Source organism: Leptonychotes weddellii, unplaced genomic scaffold (genome assembly GCF_054177405.1).
Source record: "Leptonychotes weddellii isolate Sample4059 unplaced genomic scaffold, ASM5417740v2 HiC_scaffold_6508, whole genome shotgun sequence".
Classification (NCBI taxonomy): domain Eukaryota; kingdom Metazoa; phylum Chordata; class Mammalia; order Carnivora; family Phocidae; genus Leptonychotes; species Leptonychotes weddellii.
Window position 1 is genome coordinate 1 of NW_028034064.1, and position 10,133 is coordinate 10,133.

General features: G+C 53.6%; 1 protein-coding gene across 2 annotated transcripts; it reads right to left on the minus strand.

The window, feature by feature from the left end:
• Nucleotides 1-4,877: 4,877 nt before the first annotated feature.
• LOC145715905 (uncharacterized) lies at nt 4,878-10,127 on the minus strand. 2 transcript variants are annotated; one of them, XR_014142557.1, is made up of 5 exons: nt 9,752-10,127; nt 8,141-9,327; nt 7,752-7,907; nt 7,188-7,312; nt 4,878-6,644 (listed from the first exon to the last, which is right to left on the minus strand). XR_014142557.1 is itself a non-coding variant. In XM_081811254.1 (4 exons), exons 1-4 carry the CDS (start codon nt 9,908-9,910, stop codon nt 6,566-6,568), a joined length of 477 nt encoding a protein of 158 aa, XP_081667380.1. In that variant the 5' UTR covers nt 9,911-10,127; the 3' UTR covers nt 4,878-6,565. The 2 variants fall into 2 exon arrangements, 1 of the variants encoding a protein (XP_081667380.1); XM_081811254.1 differs by lacking the exon at nt 7,752-7,907 and having other exon boundaries at nt 8,141-8,254.
• Nucleotides 10,128-10,133: the final 6 nt, after the last annotated feature.

Genomic DNA, 10,133 nt, shown 5'->3' on the forward strand with positions numbered 1-10,133 from the left:
TCCTGTGTCGGTCCCCCAGAAACCCCCGTCATCAGCGTGAACACGCCCGTGTCTGTCCCCCAGGAGCCCCCATCATCAGCATGAACACCCCATGTCAGTCCCCAGATGCCCCCGTCGGCTCCCTTCCCCGTCACCCCCACAGGGAAGCACCACGGTTGATTCTCACAGCAGAACTAGTCTCACCTGTCCCTGGCCTTCATCCACAGGGACGCCGACATGACCCTGTGTTGGGTTCTCTCAGAACGTGCAGGTGCGATTCTCCCCGGCAGCCGGGTGGGCGCAGTTCATTCCATCTGTTTGCTGACTCGTGTTCCGTATACGAGTGGGGCCGACTTCTGTCCACCGCCCTGGGGTCGGCTCTTCAGTTGTCCAGCGTGAGCTCCTCGGCGGGTTTTGCTGGGGCCGCTCTTGGCCCTGGCTCGGTGCACATGTGCTCGCCTTCTGTGTCCTGTCCTAGGAGTACATGGACAGGGTGGGGAAAACTAACCCTAGACCAAATCCTGTTGGATCCCACCAAGTAACTTAACTGCATCCCAGAACAAAGATCAAGAATATTTACAGAATATAGAAGTATCCAGGACCAAAAAGGTAAACTTATATCATTTGATTTCCCGGTGTCAGACAATCAACAAATAGGAAAACAGAACCTATAATGATAAGAACAAGCAATCGGTTAAAACAGAACAATAAACGATGCAGATGAAAGAGGAGAAAAAGACAGAACCACATAAGTGCAAATGGTCTAAACTCCCCTATGAAATGGCAAAATTATTAGATTTGGTTTAAAAAAATAGTAGATCCTGCTATATGCTCCTTATAAGAAACTCACTTTAAATATGAGGACAAAGTAGCTTAAATACAAGAGGATGGAAAAAATGCCAAATCGAAGAAAAGTTATGTGGCTCTAATAACATCAGATAAAATAGATTTCAGAGAAAGGATCATTTTTTTAAAGATTTTATTTATTTATTTTAGAGAGAGGGGGCACAAGGGTGGGGTGGGGAGGAGAAGCGGGGAAAGCATTCCAAGCAGTCTCCCCAGTGAGCACTGAGCCCAGCACCACGCAGGGCTCGATCTCACGACTCTGAGACCTCGACCCGAGCTGAAATCAAGAGTCGGACACTTAACCCATGGCACCACCCCGGCACCCCAGAGAAACAATTATTATCACAGATAAAAAAGAGGAAAGGGGTCTATTCATCAAGAGAACATGACAAACCTGAATGTTTATGCATCTATAAGATCTTCAAAATACATAAAGCAAAACTGAGCCACAGAGAGAACTAGACCAATCCCCACTCACTCATGTCTCTCCATCATATCACCGTCCCCTCCACACCCTCCCCTGCCGGTTTCAAACGGCACCCACCGGCCCCTTCTCAGCAGGGCAGCAGATTTCAGCCAGGTGCCTCAGCCTTTTGGTGAATAAGCAACCCCCACCCCCTACCCCCAGAGCAGAGACTATTTCCCTGTTGGGCTATCATCAATGCCCGCCCTGTTGATCAGCTGGGACGCAATGAGGCCTGGCAGGGACAGACCTGAGAGAGAGACCAGCAGCATCGTGCAAGGCACCTGCCTCGGGGGAAGGCTCTGCAAACTCTCCGGGAAGGGGGAGCCTTGCTCCTGCAGGCTCAGAGGGCTCACAGGAATGTGGCCTTGAAGATTCTCAGGCTCATCCCTCCAAATATCCCCATCCGTTTCTGAAAGTCGCTCTGTTCCTGTCAGAGCTCCATCTTTGATGTAAGAGACCTGTCACATTTTCAGCTCTGCCACCTGTAGGATCAGATCCTAGCCTGACGTCCAGCACCCATTCAAAGTACACCGCTGAGTGGGTGCCCACATTGGCAACTAGGGCTCATCCCATTGGGAGCCCTCGGAATTCACATGTAGAATGTTCCAGGGAAACTAGGCTGCTCACCAGCTGACTCTCCTTGCCTACTTGTTGACGGTGGCCTCGGGAGTGAGAGCAGCCTCCCCTCATCTGAGGGGTCTGCCCCCCACCTCACCAACCCTTATGCCTTCAGACCAACAACCAGGGTCAGGACCAGGCACACCCAAGCGGGGACGTACAGTCTCTACTCCAAGGGGACTAGCTTATACGAGGGAGGAGTTGCCATGTCCGGGAAATATGTGCCCGCCCACAGGGACTGGGGAAAGCCAGCTGGGAAGGGACCCAGGGGCGGGGCCGCGGGCTGGGGCGGAGCGTCCAGAGGATAAGGGGTATTCCTTGACATAGGAGCATCCTCTTGTGATGGACGCCGTGAGACCAGAGTCCTGGCAAGGACACCAGAGACTGGTCCTAATGCGTTTCTGGAAGCTTGGCCACATCAGTGGCCTGCCGTGAATGACGCAGAGAGGCAGGAACTGCCTTGGCATCATACAGGAGGCTCAGGGAAAGGAAAGTGTTAGAATGAGGTTTTTTCGTGACACTGGGGAACCCACCGTCTGGTGACTCTGTTCCCCAAGAGGTCCCAAAGGACCCTCACTAATCCCATGCAGGTATTTTCAAGCTTGTGTTTTATTTCTTTGGGCACAATTTGTACACGCTCCGCAATCCGTGTCTGATACACAGTGTGACTGGGAACCGGTCTTCGCGGGCCTGTCTGCTGGTCCTACTGGGTCTCGCTCATGGTTCCTCTGTCCTTGTGTGCTTGTTTATTTTTGTATGGAGCTCATTGTCCTCCAGAAACTATTTGTAGGAGTGATTTGACACCCAGAATGAAAGCATTTTCCTCAGGAGAGGATCAGTATTTGCAACTGCCCAGCATCTGTCCGGGATGGCTTTAAATAAAATGTACAGCTTGAGTTTTTTCTTTTGTTTTGTTTTTGGATTGCTTGTTTATATAACGTGATTGGTATGGAAAATCCACGTTCAGTGACCCTCCCCACCCGGCCCCGTGCCCAGGGCCCTCTCCCCATGGTCCAGCCCTGTGTCCCCAGGGGTGAAGATGTGGCTGGTCCCTTGCCTGTCCCTGGGACTCTGCGGCACACAGGCCTCGGCCAAGCTCCCTGACCCCTTCCAGCCTTGGTCCCGCACTGCCGGCTCGTCGTCGGGGTGTGAGAGGGGAAGAGGAGAGACCCACCAGGATGGCAGCTCAGGAAGGAGGCGGCCTGGCCCTTGTTCTCTCCAGCAGGGAGCGGCACGTGGGAGGGACGGCCAGGGGATAGAGAGAAGGAGGGAGCGAACAAGCCACTTCTTCAAACATGAGGAACGTGAGGCCCTCCCTTTGGACTCCAGGCCAAAAAGCGTGTCGGCCCTAAGGAGGGACCAGGCTGTGGCCTGTGGCCAAGGCGTGCAGGGGCCAGCCGGGGGTGATCAGGGCCACGGGGCTGAACCAGTCCCAAGACTCAGAGATCACACAGGCAGCATTGCATGATACCCTGCAGTAAAACCAGGTCTTAAAAACAAAATCTGAACACAAAAAGACTCTTCTGCCTGGAAATTTAGATTCGAAAACTCTTCAACATCTCCAGGGACAAAGGAAATGCACCAACTGCCCTTTTCTGTTCTGCTCTACAGAGGTACTATCTGAGCCCAGGGGAGGCCCTACAACGGCGTTTACACTCTTCAACAAGGTCCGGGGCGCAGCCCATCTCAAACACAGATGTACAGGAGCTACTCTTTTATCTCTCAGAAAGGAGAATGACGTCAAGGAGGACAAAAGGAAGGAAAAGAAGAAACGACTTGACAGCTTCTGACTCAAATGAAGCGGAGACCTGTTCATTGCAGCAAATTCATGAGGCCCGGAGGTGGTAGCAAGCATCCGTTCCCCCGGGGAGGTGTGGGTGACCGAGGTGACTCTGGGAAGACTGTCCCTCTGTTCACAGCATTCCTGACGCCAACCGTGCGGGCTTCCCCACCAGGTGGGTCTCCAGCGGTCAGACACCCACAGGCCAGGTCAGCCTTTAATTCTGATGCTGCATCTGCCGATGGCTGGGCGGCAGGAATCCTGAGGTTCGGGGCTCGGGCCAAGGAGTGGGGTTGCTGGCTGGAACAGCGGCACGTGGCCTCCCACAAGGCCGGGCCCGCCTTACTGCTTGGTGGCTGGCTTCCGGGGTAAATGCCCCAGGGACTCCTTGTGATAGAAGAGTCCAGACTTGACAAGGATTGGCCTCCTCCTGGGAATCAGGCCGCCGTTGTGAAGTGAGCACCCAGATCCTCTGCCTCGGTGGGTACTGGAGCCACACAACTTCCACAGCCCAGGGCTGCCTGAAGCCAGAGCTCACCTCCACCTCCAACCAGGGCAGTCAGGGCCCTGCCAGACCCCGTGGGGACAAAGACAAACATGGCTGGTCTTCTGCCATCAAGACACTTGCCAATGAGCAGACAAGACAGCTCTTGGCCGAAGGGAGACTGTGATGTGCATTTCAGGGGAGAAAGTGAGCAACAGACTTGGGGGTCTAGGAGCCAGACCTTGAAGGAGGAGAATTTCAACAGATGGAAAGGGCCCTCCAGGGAGGCAGAACAGAATATGCAAAGATGTGGAGACAGTCTGTTTGAACCATATGAATTCGTCATTTTTATTGGGGGGAAAATGCTCAAATATCAATAATTTCAGATAAGTCAACCTCCAACAGGCACATGGGCAGAGGAAGAGCCCAGTGTAGCTAGACCAGTGATTCTCAAAATATGTTCTATGGAATCCTAGGGCCCGGAGATCCTTCAGGGGACCTGTGAGGTCAAAATGAGGTCTTTCATTATACTAAAGCACTGTTTGCCCTTTTGGGGGGGTGGAAATTTGCACCCATGGCCCAAAAGCCAAGATGGATAAAGCTGCTGGAACCTTGGCTAGCGCCAAGGCAGCGACAACGAATTCTGCTAGTACCCCTTACCATCATGCACTCACAGGAAAAAAAAATCCAGTTTCACTTTAAAATGTGTTGATAAAAGAGTACAAATAGTTACTTTTATTAAATCTTAACCCTGAATACACAAATGTTCAATATCCTACATGAAGAAATGCACAGTTCATAGCTAGCCCCTCTACTGCCCCATGAAAGACAGTGGCTGCCCAGAGCAAAAACACTTGCACAACCGACTGTTTGAGTTACAAGCTGAACTAGCCACTTTTTCTATGGAATACCGCTTTTTTTTTTTTAAGATTTTATTTGAGAGAGAGAAAAAAAGCATGAGCAGGGGGAGGGGCAGAGGGAGAAACAGACTCCCTGCTGAGCACAGAGCCTGACATGGGGCTCAATCCCAGGACCCCAGGACATGACCTGAGCTGAAGGCAGATGCTTCACCGACTGAGCCACCCAGGCGTCCCTAAAATACCACTTTTACTTGAAAGAATGACCAACGGACAGACTATTCAGTTGTTGACGGCATTTTCTTGAGAATGGATGATGTGAGCTGGCTGCTTCAAAGTAAACAATGGACAGTATTTGTTGTCAATGATAAAAATTTGAGCCTTCAAGCAAAAAATCAGGATTCTGGAAAACCTGTGTCTTCCTCTGTGAGCCTGGGATTCCCAACAGCTACAGACTCTCCTGATGAAGCTGACGGCAGTGTAGACAATGGTGCTTTTTGGATAAGGTGTGCTAAAACGTGCCAACATCTGGATCCGCATCACTCTGAACTGGGGTATTTGCCAGGTGACGAACACTCGATGCCACAAATTCACATATGGGTAGAAGAGCCGTTAAAAGTGCAAGACAGGCCAACAGATTTTACTACAACAGAGCATGCAAATTTCATATAATTCATCAAGTTGGTTTCAGAATTCATGTCCTAATCTTTAATAAACTACCACCTGTCCAGTTTGGGTCTGGTATCAAAGAAGAATAACAAGTACCTAAAAGAGGCATTAAAATACCCTCCTTTTCCCCAACAGTAACTAGTCTACGAGAGGCTGGACCTTCCTTGCATACTTCAGCCAGAGCATGTCACAATACATTGAACACAGCAGCAGACACGAAGATCTACCTGTCTCCTGGTAAGCCAGATAAAGGTATTTGCAAAAATATAAAACAGTGACACCCATATTGTTAAGTTTGTTGTTATTATTTCAGCAAATACTTCATTTTTTTCATTTAAAAATCATTATTTGCCATAATGTTAACATGTTATGGGTTTATTATTATTTTTAAATAGATTAATATTTCTAAATTAGTATTATTTCTATATAAATACTAATTTATTTCCAAATCTATTCACATATAATATATATTATCATTTACTTTGTTTATAGTTACTTAATAAATACCAATTTTCTATTTTAATGAATTACTACTATTTTTAACAAATACTGTAAATGAATTATTAAATATTTTTTGGTTTTAATTTCTAATGTGGTAACTCTTAGATATAATACATAAGCTACAGTTCTTTAGTTTCAGTAACTATTCAGGGTAGGGGGGTCCTGAGACCAAAACGTTTGAGAACTGCTGGCCTAGAGCACAAGGTGATACCGTGTCTACTGAGAGCAACTGGACCACGCTCTGGCTGTGCCCCTTGACCTGGTTCCCACCCTGCCCAGGACTGGACCCTCCCCTATCACCTCCCCTGGAGGAGTGATCCGGCGCCTTGAACCCTTGGTCACCTTGTCCAGAGCTGGGGGTATCATCAGCAGCAGCGGCAGGAGCTTCCCTTGACCTCAATCTCCTCCTCCAAGTCCACAGAGCAGCATGGCTGGTCCTGCATGCTGGGGAGCGGGGAGAGAGCTCTGTGCACCCATGAGTGTGTGCGAATGAAGTCTAGAGCAGTGGTTTCCAGGGCAACTGGGACACTAGCAGATTCCCCAAGTCCCCACCCACCCTTCCCTCTGGGGACCCCTAGGCAGCCTACCAGGGAGCCCTAGGAATTCTGGGAACAGGTCAGGACAGGAGCACTCTGAGGGTCCTGCCCAGTGAAGCTTGGGAGCAGGGGGCTGGGAGACCAGCCTCCCTTAAGACCCCAGGTGGTGATGGTCCTGCACTGCCTACAGTGTTTTGCTGGGGACTCTGGGCAAGTTCTTGCCAAGACCCTTGCTCTCTGGCCTCAGTTTCCCTATCTGGGAATGGGGGTCACTGAGCTGTGAGACTCCAGCCTAGGGTTCCCAGTGCCTGCCAGCGATTGAACCTCCATACCTGGGGCCCTGTGCCTTTGGTGTGGCCTTGCCCCCACCTGGGCCCCTGGCAGTACCCCATCTCTGCAGGCTCACCCTCCCCCTCTCTACCCAACCACTGCCCCTTATTCTCCCTCATACCTCAAATAACCTGGGAATCTGTCCCTGAAGGAGGCCAGCCAGTCATCCACAGTCTCCCTGCTCTTGTTCTCGCTGGACTCGAAGATCCCCATGATGGGCTCCTGTAGGTTGGCCAAGCCGAGGTCCTGCAGACAGCAGCTGGTGGGTGAGCTCAGGCCCTGTGTTCCCAGCCTCCTCTCTCAGGAGGACCTATTTGCCTCACCCACCTGCAGGCCCACACCCCGGGTCTACCCCTCAGACCGCTGGGCCGGCACTGCTGGTCAGTGCTCTCTGGTCCCGCTGATGCTACCTCCTGAGCTCCCCACAGGCTGTCCTGGCCCTGGGGCGGGGGGGGGGCTGCCTCCCCCCAGCTGTGACATCCCCACCCCTACCTCACAGCCTTTGCTGTGAAAGCAGGTGGCCCCAGCCTTGTGTGTGGGATTCAAGGCCCAGTGCTGGCAGGCCTGAGTGTGGTTTGGGTGAGGAGAGCACACCCAACCCAGGCAGGGAACCAGGAGAGACAAATACTAGAAAGCGAGAACTAAGCCCCCAGCACCTGGCCTACCCAAGGGGCCCATGGCTCACCCTGTGCTTCATGAAGATGTTGTACAACTTCCTGGTGTCTGTCTCCACCTGAACCCTGAGGCCCTCCCACTTCCTGGGCTCCAGCGTCCTGAGGTGGGTGGCCAGGGCCTGGATGTACTCCCCAAAGACCACCATGTGCAAACTTCACATGATTCTCTGTTCCCCCGAAAGACAAAGAGATGGAGAGGCCGGAGTGAAAGCTGTCCCAGGACCTGGTCTGGCTGGCCCTCGGGGATGGGGGTGGCGGGCTGCTACACAGACTCCTCTCACACAGGCCTGGCGGGGGCCTGTCCCCACCACCAGGCAGATGGAACCCCTGACCCCCGGGGTTGCAGGGGTGCCTGCCTCAGCTTCTCGGCAGGTCAGTCACCCCCGAGTCAGCCTCCTACCTCGTACACAGGAGTGGAGTGCATGTTGGGGCAGCCCTCCAGGCCTTGCCACAGGCACTGCAGAGCTCGAACCAGATCCTTGTCCTTCTTCCTGAAGTGGTCCCTCAGCTGACTCTGAGGACCAGAGGGTCAGACGTCACGGAGGCCCGAAGCGCCTGGCTGGCTGTGCTCTCTCCCACCCTTGCCTAGTCTGCTCCAGCCTTGTGGCCCCTGTCTCTCCCCACTGGGCGCACAGTCCTGGACCAGAAGGGCCCACACTGAGGGAGCCAGAGGCTCATCCCCTGTCTGTCCCAAAGGTCCATCCACTCTCCTCCTGCTGACTCCTGGGACCACCCCAGATTCAAACTGCAGCCCTTGACTTGAGCTCCTCCCTGGAGCCCTCCCAAGTCCTCCTGGGTATCTCCCCTTTCCCTTTGGTCCCCACAGGACCATAGAATGCTTTCTCCCTCCAGATCAGACTCCTGAGACATGGGACAAGGGCCTGCTCAGTTCTCAGTGGACACCAGAGGGGACAGGCAGAGGGGGCAACGCCAGCCCCCTCGGTGTTTAACCAGGGGACCCGAGCAAGTCCCATGCCCACTATACCGCAGCCCCCCAGTGCCCCATCTGCATGATGCAGCCTCATCAGCAACATCTGTAAAACATGGTGCCAAGTCCAATCTATGAGCTATGGCTGCCTGGAGCTCTGTGTAGAGAAGGACCCTGCAGCTCCATATGAACCAGAACAGAATGCTGGAATTGATTAGTAATGTCTGCCACGGCCCAGGGTGAGGCAAGGCAGTATGTAGGCCATCCTGGGAGGGCATGACCTCTCTGGGTCTTCCCAGGCACTCAAATCTCTGTGGAAAATCCAATGGCAGATGTCTCAGGAGCCGGGGCCCACAGTGGAAAATGAATCACTGGATAGAGCTACAGGAATGGAGACCCGCCCACCACCACCTCCCATCTTCCACCCAGGAAGCCCCATGAGGACAAGGCCCTGAACCCCACATTTGAACAGGAAATGCCTTCCTGTGGTTTCCACACCCTATGAAGCCACCTTGCCCTCTCAAGATTTCAGCTCTGGGGCCAGCCCCTGGGTATCCTCAGGGACCTCATCCTCTGATGTGTGTGGCAGCCACAGTTCAGGGGAGACAAAGATGGGCAGGTACAGAGGCTCTGGGATGCAGTGATGGGACTTCACCTGCCTGGGGATGCACTGGGGTCAGAGCCAGGGTCGGGGGAGGGGGAGTTGTCAGGCCTCAGCTGGCAGAAAGGAAGAGGGGACAAAGGGAGATGCCCTCAGTGAGGAGGGAGCCAGACCTCAGAAAGGGGGGAGAGGCCAAGCCCAGCCCAGCCCACCCACAGGGACAGGACCCCTCCCCTCAGGCCAGGGGGGTGGGGGGAGCCGGCCCTGCCCTTCTGCTCCAGACAAAGGCATGCGGAAGGCAGGAGGCCTGACCAGGCGGCCTGACCAGGAACTGATCAGCACCTCGTCGGTACCTTGCCCTGTCACCCCAGCAAAGGCTCTGCTGGGCTGGGCACAAGTCCAGGGAGACACAGGCAAGCGCCTCCTGCCTAAGTTCTCTGGGAGCAGAAAAGACCCCACACCAGGGCTGGCGCGGGGGTCACCTGGCACAAGGTTCTGACTCTAGGCAGGAGGTGGTCCCGGCCGTGGTCCTCAATGACATGGATGGTGCCTTGCACAGCAGGGCCCAGGGCTGGCAGCTGAACGTGTTCCTGGCTCAGCTCCCGCCACGTTTCCCCGGTGGGGCAACCAAAGGGGTCCATGGGGCCTGGCCCAGAGCCTGCCACAGCCCCAGGCTGCACACCAGCCACACCGGGGCCCCTCTGTGCACCCTTGGACGCTCCCTCATTTCTGAGGCTGTTGCAGTCTACCTCATCCACCGTTTTTTCTGACTGTACTTACAGACTCTTGTATTCACGCGGCTTAAAACGCAAAAGGTACAGTGGAAAAGTCCTCTCCCAGAGGCAGCCAGGGCTATTGGCGCCC

Coding starts and splice junctions, on each gene's coding strand:
- LOC145715905 (XM_081811254.1), bottom strand. CDS start 9,910: ATGGACCCCTTTGGTTGCCCCACCGGGGAAACGTGGCGGGAGCTGAGC. Junction 8,255..9,751: donor GAGTCAGAACCTTGTGCCAG/GTGACCCCCGCG, acceptor TCTGGTCCTCAG/AGTCAGCTGAGGGACCACTT. Junction 6,645..7,187: donor AGATTCCCAGGTTATTTGAG/GTATGAGGGAGA, acceptor CCCGCTCCCCAG/CATGCAGGACCAGCCATGCT.